Source organism: Sylvia atricapilla, chromosome 2 (genome assembly GCF_009819655.1).
Source record: "Sylvia atricapilla isolate bSylAtr1 chromosome 2, bSylAtr1.pri, whole genome shotgun sequence".
NCBI lineage: Eukaryota > Metazoa > Chordata > Aves > Passeriformes > Sylviidae > Sylvia > Sylvia atricapilla.
Window position 1 is genome coordinate 20,067,558 of NC_089141.1, and position 14,552 is coordinate 20,082,109.

The 14,552-nt window shown below is 43.0% G+C and overlaps 1 protein-coding gene across 2 annotated transcripts; it reads left to right on the forward strand.

Annotated features, from left to right (window-relative positions):
• The first annotated feature begins 95 nt into the window (after nt 1-95).
• SFT2D2 (SFT2 domain containing 2) lies at nt 96-10,345 on the forward strand. 2 transcript variants are annotated; one of them, XM_066340932.1, is made up of 8 exons: nt 96-267; nt 829-915; nt 1,243-1,328; nt 2,430-2,511; nt 4,511-4,546; nt 4,672-4,730; nt 5,470-5,499; nt 6,115-10,345. In XM_066340932.1, exons 1-8 carry the CDS (start codon nt 205-207, stop codon nt 6,152-6,154), a joined length of 483 nt encoding a protein of 160 aa, XP_066197029.1. In that variant the 5' UTR covers nt 96-204; the 3' UTR covers nt 6,155-10,345. The 2 variants fall into 2 exon arrangements, with proteins under 2 accessions (XP_066197029.1, XP_066197028.1); XM_066340931.1 differs by lacking the exons at nt 4,511-4,546; nt 4,672-4,730; nt 5,470-5,499; nt 6,115-10,345 and adding an exon at nt 3,196-4,430.
• Nucleotides 10,346-14,552: the final 4,207 nt, after the last annotated feature.

Consider the following 14,552-nt stretch of genomic DNA (forward strand, 5'->3'; position numbering starts at 1 on the left):
CTGGAACGGGCGGCGGGCAGACAGGCTCCATCCCCACCCGGACTCCATTCCCCGGCAGTCTGCGCGCTGCCCCGCCGGCCCTGCCCTACCTGCGGGGCGCCCAGGGGCGCGGTGCCTGCCGGGGCTGGTAGTCCCTGGGGAAGGAAGGGAAGAGCAGGGAAGGGCAGGGCACTGCGGCCGGCCGGCCGGGCGGGCTGTGGAGCCATGGACAAGCTGAAGCGGGTGCTGAGCGGCCGCGACGCGGAGGAGCCGAGCGGCCTGGCCGAGGTAGCGCTGCGCTGCCGGGCGGGGGGACCCGCAGCGCTGCCCGGTGTGCTCGGAGCGGCCAGCCCGGGGGAGGCGGCGGGGCTCCGGCAGCGCTGCCCGGTGTGCTCGGAGCGGCCAGCCCGGGGGAGGCGGGGGGACCCGCAGCGCTGCCCGGTGTGCTCGGAGCGGCCAGCCCGGGGGAGGCGGCGGGGCTCCGGCAGCGCTGCCCGGTGTGCTCGGAGCGGCCAGCCCGGGGGAGGCGGCGGGGCTCCGGCAGCCCTGCCCGGTGTGCTCGGAGCGGCCAGCCCGGGGGAGGCGGCGGGGCTCCGGCAGCGCTGCCCGGTGTGCTCGGAGCGGCCAGCCCGGGGGAGGCGGCGGGGCTCCGGCAGCGCTGCCCGGTGTGCTCGGAGCGGCCAGCCCGGGGGAGGCGGCGGGGCTCCGGCAGCCCTGCCCCCGTACCTGGGCTCCGCCGCTTCCCGCGGGACGGCACACGGCGCGGCGCCTTTAGAGGTGTTAGCGCTTGGTCGGAGGCGAGAGCTACGAGTAAACAAGTTTCGCTTTTGTTTTTCTCCTCGTTTCCAGGTTATCGATGCGACTTCCTTAGGCTGGGGCACCCGAGTGAAAGGTTTCATTGCGTGCTTTGCGATCGGGTGCCTGTGCTCGATCTTGGTAAGGACTTTGTGCCAGATCTCCCCAGTATTTGAGTTTCAGGAGGCCAGATAATTCCAGCCTCCCTCTGTGCTGTTGTTTGATTTTTCCGAGTCTCTGCGGAGACGCTTGACTCGTTCCAGTTAGATGCAATGCACTGACACTTAACAAGAATGCAAATTAATGCGATTTACTTTTGTATATGTAATTCTGCAGTTTGGCATGAAGCTTTACTAAGATTTCTTTTATGACGTGAAGTTTCTTGGATAGATAGATTTGTTTCAATTAAAAACCTAATTAATTCTTCCCCCCCCCCCCCCCCCCCCTTCTCGAAACGTTCCTTTTTAGGGCAGTTGTCTGCTATGGATACCAAAGAAAGGGCTGGTACTCTTTGCAGTGTTTTATACCCTGGGGAATATTGCATCTATTGGGAGGTAACAATCTTTATATATAATTTTCCTGATACAGATGAGAAACAAAAGCAGAATGATAGTGCATGAGTGGTGGAAACTGTTGCATTTGCAAGAGAAGATCTGCTTTTGTAGATCTTCGTGTTGAATTCTACAGAACAGCATTTCTCCAGTAGTGCCCTGAAATGGTAAAGAAAATTTTAGTTTTGTTTATTGTTATTAGTAATGCATTCAAGGTAAAAGTTGCTCATCACTAAACAAGAATCACACTTACACTGTGAGCATCGAGGTTTTTTGATTTTATTGCTTCCTCCTGCCTCAGATAAAAATAATTCTTCATAATTTTGCATTTGGAAGTGTGCTGTGTGTTTTGGTGAATATGTTTGGGGCAGTCTGTCTGTCAGGGCAAGCATATGTAGTAAAAATTTCATGGCCATCTAGGCTCCTGAGGCAAAGCCCTACATACTGTGTGACAGGCCCAGCTTTCTGTGATTGTGGAAACTTAGCATGATGCAAGAAAGCATAAATAATGGAACTGGCAGTAATATGCTAATGAGGCAGAATAATATAGTGTATGAGGCAGAAATATCACTTTAGATAAAACTTTCACCTTGTATAATTTTTCCAGTATCCATCACCAGGGCTCTAGATGAGGCTGCAGATCTGGTAAGGTATCAGAGAATGGATCCAGGCTGAAAACAGCCTTTTATTTAGAGGAATTGAGCTGGATTACCTGGCAATCCATGCAGAGCCTCTGTGGATGGTGTTCTTGAAAAGCAAGATTTTAAAAGCATTTTTGAAAAGCAGGTTAGAAAAGCATCTGTCCAGGATGATCTGATTGGAGCTGACCTTGGCCTATCCTTCTAACTTGATAGTTCTGCTCTGCTTCTATTAATTGTAGCAATTTTAGCAGAACAAGTGTGAATAAAATCGTGAATACCTTACACAGGGAAAAGGGGGAATGGATTTTGTCTCGTTGAAGAATCCGATTTCTTTTTTTATGCCTCACTGATTGCCATAACAACACAGTGTACTGATGCCACTACGGCAGCAGACGGTTTAGTCTTACCAAGTTTCACTTTTGCCTTTCTCATTTCCATGCTCATCTCGACTTGTTTTTCACAGCACTATGTTTCTTATGGGACCAATGAAACAACTGAAGCGGATGTTTGAGCCTACACGTTTGATCGCTACTATTGTTATGCTGGTAGGTATCAAACAAACCTGGCAACTATTTTCATTGTGGAATCCTTTCAGATCCACGGCTATGGCTCAGCATGTGTCTGGGTGTGGTATTTTGGTTCGTGGGGTTTTTTTGTCTTTTTTTTAAAATGTCAAACACTGCACATCTGCTGGAGTGGAAAGGTAAGTGTAGCACCAGAAAAGGGCCTCTCTGTCAGGCAGGACTGAACTGGTGTGTGTGAACCATGCATGTGTTTTTTTAGGGTGCTTGAGGTCACAACATCATATTTACATGTTGCCTAAGAAGTGAATGATGGGAAACTAGAGGGGTTTTTTAAGTTGTCCTATGGATGTTGCTAGATATTTTATTTTGCATAATTTTGTCTTATTATATTCTGTGTGATTGCCTTGAAAGAACTGTGTAGGTGTTTCTACCTTGATAAAATCATATCTTCATGACAGAGCAGCTGGGGAAACTGCCTTGGTCACGTTGTGTCAGGGATAATCCCAGCTGGCTGATAGCTTCAGGCTTGAAACTTCTATGACAGAATGAAACTGCAAATTCAACATTCAGGGGAGTCATCCTTGGAATTATTTTCCTTTCAGAAGGTGGAAGTCATAGCAAACCTTGTGTTGTGTGTCTAAAAGTTGCTGCTAAGTTTCAGATTGACTCTTCTTTAAAGTACACGGGGGTTTTTTGTCTCTGCAGCTTTCCTGTTTTCTCCTGGCAAGTCAAAGAGTTGAAAGGTGGTTCAACTTGCATGAAACTCCTGCTTTCAGTCTGAATGTCTTCAGAGTGTTTGCTTGGCATCAGCACTTCTCAGTTTCTCTTTACTTATCCAGAGATGCTGCAGAGCTTCAGAAATTGACTGTGTATGTCTGCAGATCCAAGCAAGAAGCTACTGTGTGGCGTGTGTGTGTGTGTGTGTGTGTGTGTGTGTGTGTGTGTGTGTGTGTGTGTGTGTTTTGTATGCATTCAGGATGCCTGGAGTCAGAATTCCTGGAATGTTGTTCACTGGCATAAAGCCTATCATTAGATGTATGACACAGTATTTAGACCAATACACAAATCACCACCTTAAAACTAATGGAAGAACTGCATTTGTTGTCAGTACTGGTTGAGCTCAAGTGTGTGATTTCTTTGGCAATGCATGTCTTGGTGTCTGAATATGGTTTTTTTTTTCCATTCTAACGGAAAGATGCACATTATAACCTCTAGTAGCACAATGGTACATGTGTATCCAAAGGTTGTTAGATGCTGATGAAGGAAGATGTATTATCAGTATCTATTGCATATAAATGAACTGTCATATCGTAAATTGCAAATGCAAACTAATAGGAGGCTTCTGTTAAAACTGAGGGTTAAAGCAGAAAACAATCCTACTACCCCCAAGATTTTACCTGTAGTAAAGAAAGATACAGTGCAACTCTGAAAACAGAAAAAGTGCTGGTTTAAATGACTGTGCCTCACTTAAATAATATACACAGGAGAGCTACTAAGCAATAGCCCGAAGTTCTTGAAAGTCTAGCAAAGTCTTAATTGGTGAGCTTTTAAGTAATGACGTAACTTCAACTGTGGTAGCCATGTAATCATCAGAAACTGTGCAGAAGCAGAAAAACTAAGAGTGGTAGCTAAAAAGTATTTTAAAAGTCTTACTTGTGCAAAATGATGAAATGTGGTGTGTGCCTGTGCCACCAAGAAGTGTGTGGGATGGACCAGGGACCTTTAAAAGAGCTGCAGGAACATCTTCCTCTTGCCCCTTTGCAGCCATAAAATCGTTTTCCGGAGATACCAGGCTCATATTTCCTGATTGCTTTAATTTGCTTCAGAAATGTAATAGTGAGAGCATTTTAAATACAACAAACTTTTAAATATGAGGAGCTCTTACGGTGCAGCATTGAATAAAAATGTGAAATGATGTAATTAATTTCTGTCTCTGTGAGGGAACCCATTACAGTGTTACAATATTTATAGAAACCAGAGTTGTTTCTATTTGTAATTGAAGCAATTTGTTTTCTTCTAGTTGTGCCTCGTACTAACACTGTGTTCTGCTTTCTGGGTGAGTACTGGAGTCCTGTATGTATATATAACTGGAGTTAATATAGCTGGAGAATATTTAGAAAGTAAGATTCTTAACACTGTTGTCTCTGCTGTGTTTCTTCCCCCATCCCCTCTCCTCTCCAGTGGCGTAAGGCAGGACTCGCGCTGCTTTTCTGCATCTTACAGTTTTTTGCCATGGCATGGTGAGTGATTTCCTCCCTACACACTCCACTTTCTGTTGCACCTGACGTCAGTAGCTGAATTGTGAGTGGATTTTGACGTTGAGTTAGGTGGAAGGAAAATTTTTACCTTGTCAATACCTTAGATTAAGGACAATGTGTCAATGAGGAGCTGACCTGTTCCCACTTCTTGGTCTTTCACACCACTACAGAAGCTTTGGAAACAGAGCTCAGGGTTCAGTTTCTAGAGGAAGTTCCTTTGATTTCTTTGAGCTTGAACTGAGCTTGATTTTTTTCCTCACTTTTTAAATCAATTTGTTGCTTGCTGTCTGGTATTCCTCTTTTACACTCTCCTGAATTTGTCTCATTCAGAGACCCAGTTATGCCAATCAAATTTGTCAGTATTCTTCATGTTAACATATGGTCTGTGCAAGGTCACCAACAGAGTGCACAAACTGATACGGACACCTAGCCAGCCCTCAGTGCTAATCTTGCCTACCTGTAGGTGTTGGAGCATGAAAAATGCTGGATGCAGGAGAGCTGTGTTTAAGTGGTTTCACACCATCCTCCTCTATTTGCCATAGTGTTTCATACCCTGGCTTGGCTAAGATGGCTTGCAAGGATACTCCTTCCTGTTACTCACAAACTCAGAGCTTCATTTTGGTTATATAACTTGCAGTTTAGAGTATCAGAGGGATTGTTCTTTTTTGTGACTCTAATAAAATCTGACATGAAGAGTAACTTTCAAAATCTCTCTTCTTAGGTACAGCATTTCCTTCATACCATATGCAAGGTAAGCTTCCCTACTCTCTTACTCTTTGTCTTTTTGAGGTTTAATCATGCAGAAGGTTAGTTTAGAGAAGCATTGTCATGTGTGGCTTTATAAGGTTTTCCATGGTGCAGGAAATACAAGTGGTTACATCTGAAAATGAAAATAATCATCTTGTCTAGTGGGAGAACACAAATGGAGAAAATGAGAGTGCTTCCCATAGAAATATGTAAGCCTACTGACCAAATGCTGAGCATAAGGCTTGCCTTTGGAATGCCTGAATGTTGGTCCAAACTGCTACTAGACAAGTGTATTCTTCTGTGTCCCTTTTGTCCTGTTTTCCCCCATGAGCACTGGTCTGTGTGAGCTCACAGTTGTGTCTCCTGCCCCACCCTTCTGCAGGGCGCTGCCTCCGTGTGGCCTTGCAGGTGTCACTTCCCCAGCAGGTGGCCTCTGAGCAGACCTGCGTGTCTCCAAGGCATTTGTGTAGTCATGCAAATCATATTAATGCAATTAATACATGGTCAGGTGATCCCCACAGTCCTCAGCGTCAGTGGGATAGCAGCATGGAATGACTCTTATCCAATAATGTAACTGAGATGACTCTGTCTTGTGTTTTCTTCTTTTTCCTGCCTGTAGGGATGCTGTGAAGAAATGTGTTTCGGTCTGTCTGTCCTAACAGGAATACTGGATGCCTCATGAAGTTCTAGGAAGTTCTAGGTAGAACTGCATTGAGATCACTGTGTTGTGTAGTTTCCTACTTCTGTTTTGAGCACGTGCCTTTCATCTGCTTGTTAGAAGATCCTTGTGTTACACCCAGCATCTGCAGTTGCTTGGGTTTGTAAGCAATGGTGTCTGGGGACAGGGGCTTGTGATCAAATGAAATACAGTCTGGCAGAAGAACTGGGCAGAGGTCCACAGTTTGGTGGTGATTCTTGCATAAATTCATGCATTTGGTTTTGCATAAGTTTTGAAGTAATGTTTGAAGTCTGTAAAGTGAAGACCTTGTCTCTGATGGGTCTGTGCCAGTTCTAGAGTTGAAAACTGATTTCTTACCAACAACTCGGGATTTTTTTAAATAGCCTTATGTCACTTAATCTTTGCACTGTTTGCCTTGGATAATGAAACATTGGTATTCTTTCTTTTCCTGTCTCTCTTGCAAAATTTTAGGTTTATGAGACTTCTAAAGGCAAACACGGTTCTGGACTAACCATGAAATGTTTGCATCTTTAATGAAGTATTTAATTCTCAGTCTATACTGATAGTCTTTCATTAAAATACATGAAAGGGACGCTTTAATCTGAAAAAAACTTCTTCCTGTTGTAAAATAAGGTCCGTGGATGTTTTCACTACCAGGAACCTGAATTCTTTTCCTTGCTCATGGTTGCAAGGTAGAAAGCTGACACTTATCACGTGAAGTGAGGTGCTTCTCTTCTCCTCCAGCTGTAGCATAAGAACAATGCAAAGGGCATGGTAGGCAAGCAATAAAAGAATTTATGTCTGTCCTTTCTCAAAGGACAAACTGCCATAAGGTGAAGTGGGCTATTGTTTTTAAGCAGCCTGGGTCAGGAAGAAGACATTTTCTTCTGAACTTGTAAATAAGTTAAAACTCCAACATTTCTCTTTGTTTCTTTGTCAGTAAAATCGATTTTCTTTCTGCTAAAACTCTTGCACACACCAGAGAACTTCCCTGCATGGAGGAGAAAGCACAATATTCTATTGCCTGTGGTAGCAAGGAAAGCGTGAAACAATCCCGCTGCCAGCTCCAAACAAGTGCTGAGAAGTCAGTATCCAGATTCCAAGGCCACTCTGTATTCTGTTTATCTTCTGAGCTATGTATAATGATTTACTTCCACAGCATTGCATTATCTGAGCACAGATTCCTGCTTCTGCTGTGTGAGATAGTGTTGAACTGCTTTCCTCTTTCCTTTTACCAAACTGTCTTGCTGGAACGAGTGTTTAAGATGATGGTTTTCCAGTGTTCTAGTGTTCTAGTGGGAACTGGAGCATCTCTTCCTCAATCTACCAAGACTTCAGTTGTTTAAGAGCATTGTGTTTGCATGGCAAGTGTATCCTAGACTTGTACCACAAAGATTTTAATGTGGGAAAAACCTAGATCTACGTGACTGTAAAGTATAAGCTCACAGTGAAGGCAAATAGTTCTGTGGCTTCCAGAAAGTTACTAAGAAATTAATTAATCAAAAATCTTAAATTTAAGTATCCTTCTGATAATTTATTAAGCCACCTACCTGTAAGGATCCTCTAAATAAAAAATTAAAGATTCCCTTTTACAGATGGTATGAAAGGGAGATTTTGGCAAGTGTTCTGTGGATTCCAGGTGGCCAGAATTACTGTTGCAAAGGCGTTTGAATGGAAAATGCCACCTTGGAAAGATGGCACTGATGTTAGGATTAATCAATTATGCAGATTCAATTCTATGTCCTGGTGCTTTCGTTATCTTTCAGGATTTAGAAGTTAGTGTTGAAATAAATACGTTGACTATTAGTCTTCTTAAAAAGAAGATTTGGTTAAATGCCCAAGAGAGACTGGGAATTAAAGAAAACTTATCCTTCTTTTCCCTGGCTGATCTAAGACAAGTGTCTAAACTGATGTCTTTTTTTTAATCAGGGAGTAAGTTCAAAACCTAATTTACATCTGTCAAAGAACTTATGCCAGTCTTTTCTTAGGACTTTGATAATGTTTACAGAACTCCTTTGTGTAAGGGAAATTGAAATGCAACCCTAATGCCTTTTACATTCCAATATTCTTTTAATTTTAACATCTCTGAATATCCCTGGAAAAAGCTACAAGCACAGTATCCATTATTTCTCCTTCCCCTCTCCAGCTAAGTTATGTTAACTCCCACCATCTTTGCGGGTTCAGCAGCCACAATAGCAGAATTTGACTTTTGGGATTCTTGTTTTGATTACTTCAGGTTAGGAGGAATAAAAGCCTTTTGCTTATTCCTTGGCTAGCTTGGGCAGGGTTCTGGTAGCCTGACTGTCTGGCAGTTCTTCTGGAAGAACAGTACAATTGGGTATGGTGAATGTTAGTTTTTCAATGTGCAGAGTAGCTGGCTAGAACCTTTTAGCTGGCTCTTGTGAGCACAGCCAATTAGAAGTAGGGAATCTATGAAAATACCAATAGATAGCACATAAATGGGTTTTTGTCCTTTCCCTCTCTCCTCTCAGTTTAGAACTGTAATTCCAGCTTCACAGCATTTTATTCAGGAAGAGAGAAGAACAAATCTTCATTTGACTGCACAGCACATGAGGCTAAGCAATTGTCTGCTTTCAGGAAGGGAACTCTACGGTAAAATGGCAAGGACACAAAGATCACAAGAGTGCCACTGGGCTGTATGTTGCCCTTTGATGTTGTATTCTGTTCCTGGCGACATCAGACAGTAGGAGAGACTTGCCATATTCTTGCCAATATGTGAAACATACTCAGGGTTTGTTTCTTCATCTACAAGCAGTTGTGATTTAAAATAGCTCCCCCAGAACAAAACTCTTTCTTACTCACTTTTAAGTAGTAGCAGTGAGGCTGTTGGCAAATTCAACAGCAAAAGAAATTTCCACTTTATTGAAGTACTTTATTTTATATGATTTTTATATACCTGGGGAGTAGTTTTCAATCTGAATTAGATTATACCATTATACCTTTTTCTTTTGGTCATTAAACGTACTTTGTGTTACCTTTTGACATCATCAGCTTTGGTAATGTGCTTAGCAGGAAGCATGGTGGGTATTTCTGAAGATTTCCATCTCTCTGTCCTTGAGGGCAGGAGTGTTTGTTGTGTGCACTCTATTGTGAATAGAGAGTTTGTGGTTTGAATCACAAAGTGCCTTCCTTCCCAAAGTCCTTGCTCAGTTGCCTACAGCACCTAACTCAAGGCTGATGCCTCTAAGGGAACTTCTTTGATGTTGGGTGCCCATCTCAGTAGGATTTGGTGTTTTTTGCTCAGCCTGTTGACCAATATGTTCACTTTCTTTTTACTTTTTGCTGTACAGATAACGTAACCTCAACCAAGCAGCCTTAGTGTACAGTTCTAGCAGGAAATTTCTGGATCCTGGATCAGCTGACTTTCCAGCTACATTAGAAAAGGAAATTGGGAGGGTGGTAGTCATCTGTTCCCAAAGTACTGAGACTCTATACATTGAAATATGGGAATTTTTTTCACTACTTCACGGTTTTGCTCCGTTTTATATGATGAAGTCTGTTATGAATACTGGTACTATCTGAAATGGTTCTACATTGATGATATGAACAATTTCATCTCATTTAGTATTTACGGTAATAAGATTTTTCACGAGCTGTTGCAAAAACTAAGGAAGAATCTTCTGCCACAAGTTGAAATTCTTTTCAGAAACCATGTTTTTAAAAGGAAAATGTGCTGTGCTCCATGTGTGCCTCCGACTTCCTGAGAACAGCTCTTGGTTCATTTTGGTACTTAATCATGTTCATGAAAATGAGATCACTGTGCTATTGTAAACTGAGAAGGAGGAGGATGTTTAAATACATTTATCTTCAATACTGATGTTTACAAGCATAGCAAATACTGACCATTTTGGAGAGAAACCACAAAAATGGTTTACTGTCTTAAAACCACCTGCCTCGCTGCAGTGTGACCACTAAATTTTTTACTGGCTGTGGAATTGTTTTGTAAAATAAAAACCAAACTCAGAAATTCTCTGCAATGTTTTATACTATTACTGATTATGTTTGCTGATGGGCTTTTTCTATGTATTTACACTGTCTGATTTCTACTTTGATAAACATCTTTTTTTCTGAATTACAACTTACTCTGTAATGATGTGAAACCCTTACAAGTGCTGTTTATTTCCTTCAATAAAGTTATCTCTGCATTAAATGAATTGTCCTTATGGTTAATGTTCTTAATGTTCTTACAGCTTTTTAAATGATGCTGATTCTCCAGATGATGCTGAAATTGCTGTGGGTAGTTTGTTTCCTTTTGTTTATGTGTTTGGTTTTGTTAAAATTATTGTCCTGTCCTCACTTTCTTTGCTGTGCACACAATTTGCACTGCTAGGGGGAGTTTTTGTGTCACCAGTGTTTTGCAGCAGCTTCACCCAGCAATTGCAGGCACCTGGTTGGCAAGAGTGGAGTTTTAAGGTGAAGATGACATTTTTATTACTTCTTATTTATTTACCTGAAGACTCAGCCTAGGTATGCCAACAAGCTATCCTTAGTCCATGCTAGAAGGAAAACAGTGCCTGGTGCTATTCTGTCAGCAAAGATGCCAGGAAGCATCATGCCTCTGAAATAAATATGCTCTGAGTGCTGATGTATGCTCGATAAAATGTAAATGAAGTAAAATACCAATGACTTATGAAGGTGTGTTAAAAATAATTAGAGGCAATTATTTAGTTTTTTTTAACTTTCAAAAAGCTGGTCTGTTTAAGTGTGTGCCTACTGTGCATCCAAAGACCTGCCGTGGTTTAACATTCTTTGGCAGTGTACCAAGGCTGTGTGTGCATCAGGCTGTTCAGGGTGTGTTACGCTTTCTCCTAATTGACAGGCAGGTGGGTTTTTTTCCTGTCTGCAAGGGTGGTGGTGAGACTTAGGTGCCGTGGGAGACTGTGTTTTCAGTTATCTTTTTTTCTTGGTTTTTCTGATTGTTCTAAGCAAGCTCTGTCTTGCAGCTGACTGAACTGAAATTTCTGTTCTACAGGAAACTCCACAGTTGCATTTGGAATACAAGCAGCAGCTTGTATATACTGTCTATTTACTATATATATATACATAAACCTAGGGGTTTGCATTTTATCTTTTTGAAAAAGTTAACGTGTCCCAGGAATGTCAAGAAAGCTGGATACATCTGTGTCGTATCAAGACAACTGTTCCTCAAAGGGCAATAAATCCTTTCCATGTCTAATAGCTTAGAGGTATTTTGCTTGCCTAACTCAACCTCCTGCATGACAACAAAGCTGTTGAACTTTACCACTTCATTCTCATGCTGAGGTCTTAATACTTGAACGATTAAAAAACCAAAAAGTAAAATCTACATTTGAAGGCCCTGAACAACGATCAGGTGCTCTGAAGCTCATTCTGTTGATTAATGAATTTGCTCCTTAAAAGGTTTGTCACTCGTGCTGCAGCATCTAGTCCGTGAATCCCATTACCTTGCAAAGTCATCAGAATTTAGATTCAGTGACAAGGCTCTTGGAAAGCTGCTGTAATGTCTGCCCCTTCCCCTTCTCCTTCCCCTGATTTGGAAGAGAGGGTATTTCATGGATGTGAGCCATTCAAAGGTGGGGGTTGATAGCTGTTTCTATCCCTCACTTGTACCTTTCCTGTTGAGCTCAGCCTTGGTTGCAATGTATGTGGGAGTACAGGCTTGTAACTGCCCAGCCATGAATGCTGGAGATTCTAAAGGAAAAAAAAACTGCTTTTCTCACTTTTCAGAAGAAAACTGCTGATGAATTAGAGACGGAATAGTCTATTTAAGCTGCCAATCTTTGGGATTGCTATTTTAAGTTAGCCTGGTTGAAACCCTTTTAAGTTTCTCTTGCGTTCCCTTGTGGCATCTCTAAGAGAAGTTATTCCCGAGAATTCGTGCTTCAAATCCTCCATGGGAATAAATGTGGAGTAACGTGGGTATAGTGTAAAAATGGTAAAACAAAAGTGTCACCTGGTCAGCATGATTTCATTGCAGCTCTGAGGGGCTGTCATGCCCTAAAAGCTGGGGAAGTCATGGAAGCTGGAGAGGGGCTTTGTACAAGGGCACATAGTGACAAGACAAGGGTGAACAGCTCCATGCTGGAAGAGGGGAGGTTTAGATTAAAGATTAGGAAGAAATCCTTTGCTGTGTGAGTAGTGAGGCACAGGAACAGATTGCCTAGAGATGCTCTTGATGCCCTATCCCTGGAAGCGTCCAAGGCCAGGCTGGACGGAGCTCTGAGCAACCTGGTCTAGCAGAAGGTGTCCCTGGCCACGGCAGGGGAGCTAGAACAAGATGATCTTGAAGGTCACTTCCAACCCAAACCATTCTATGATGCAATATGTGGTGTGAAAAGAAAATATTTTGTCATGGGCATGTGTTCCTGTGGTTTCTGTTTGTGTGTAACGGGATGTGTCAGGCTCCTGCCTTTTGAGAGAAACAAGTGCCTCAACGGAGTTACACTTGCAACTTGTTACCCCTCATCGTTAGCAGAGATCTTTAACCTACACATCCAAGTCAAAAGTGCATGTTTGGTTTTCCCAATAGACACTGAATGCATTACTTTCCTTCTGAGATGTTGTAAGTAGAACTTAAATCTTTGCTTAGAATCTCTGACTTCTGTAATTATTTTCTGATCTTAAAGGTGGGAACAGTAATAGTATCTTCCTCTAGCTGATAATTCATATCTGAAGACATCCCTGAAGATCTTCAAGTCAAGAAAAATAAATTAGAGAGAAGTATAATGATTGTTTTAAACAAACTAAGTTACATTTATCACCAGCCTGACTACATGTATTTGGTTTGCTGTCAGTGTTTCAGTGAAGAGGCTACAGGGGTGGCTGCCCTGAGAAGCTGCCAGAAACTTCCGAAGTTTCTGGCAGCTTTTCAGGGAAGAGCCAAGGAGCCAGCTGGTTCCAAGATGAACCCACTGCTGGCCAAGGCTGAGCCCACCAGCAACATTGGTAGTGCCTCTGGGGTAACATATTTGAAGAGAAGAAACCCTTGCACTAATGCAGCCAAAGAGATGGGAGAGAATCTGTGAGAGAAACAGCCCTGCAGACACCCAGGTCGGTGGAGAAGGAGGGGAAGGAGATGGTCCAGGTACCAGAGCCTGTGGTGCTGACATGGTGAGGCAGCTGTGTCCCACAGCCCATTGAGGTCTATGGGGATGCAGAGACCCACTTACCAGAGCAGATGGATGCCCACAGGAGGCTGTGAATTGTGGGAAGCCCAAGCTGGAGCAGACTCCTGGACAGAGGAGCACACACCAAAGCATGTTTGCTGGCAGGACTTGTGACCCTGCAGAGGACCCAGACTGCAGCAGCCTGTTCCTGAAGGATTGCACCCCATGGAAGTGACCCATACTAGAGCACTATGTGAAAAACTGAAGGCTGTGGCAGGGACTGATGGAGAAGTTCATGGAGGACTGTTTTCCATAGGAGGAATCCTGTGCTGGAGCAGGGGAAGAATGTGAGGAGTCCTTCCCCTGAGAAGGTCACTGGCAGGGAGGAGGAAGAAAAAATCAGGAGAAAGTTAGGCCTGGGAAGAAATGAGGGGTGGAGGGAAGGTGTTTTAACATTTGGTTTTATTTCTTGTTAGCTTACTCAATTTTGGTTGGTAATAAATTAAACTAATTTCCCCAAGTCCAACCTGTTTTGCTCATGATGGTAATTGGTGAATGATCTCTCCCTGTCGTTATTTCAATCCATGAGCCTTTTTGTAATATTTTCTCTGCCCCTGCTGAGGAGGGCAGGGGATGGGAGAGACAGAGCAGCACCCACCCTTTGGCGTGTACTTGGCACCCATCCAGGGTTAGCCTATTGTACTACATTAGTCTTTTTCTTTGCGTTTGTTGGGTTTTTTTCTTCCTTCTCTTTTTAAAAAGAAGGAAGATTGCTGTGGAAAGCCTCCCCTGCTCTCTGGGCTCAGAATTAATCTCAGTATAGTCTCAGTTATAACACCAGACAGGGAGGTACCACTCAAACAAGCTGCCTGCCTTTCTGCTAAAAACATACCTGGGGGAAATTATTGAAACTGTCCCCTCACCCCCACATTAATGAAAAGGCTAATCTTCTTTAAGTCTTCTCTAGCCTAGCAATCTCTTAAGGGGCTGGGTATATGATTAAAAACCAGAAGGAAAGCAGCTGTCTTTTTATCCATTCTTAATTATTCCATGGTAGTTGATAGGTGTTGATTTCCTGGGAGTGTCATGGTGATGGAGGTTACATTTCCCTGTGTTGTTGGGACTCAGTGTTCAGAGGGGGGGTTAGTTGAACACTGCAGTGGGAGCTTTGGAGATGGAAAGAATGAGTCTTATTCTCTGCAATTTCATCTGATGATGAAGGGCTGTCTTTTCTTTGGAAACATGCAGCTAAAGGCCAAAAAACAGCTATCC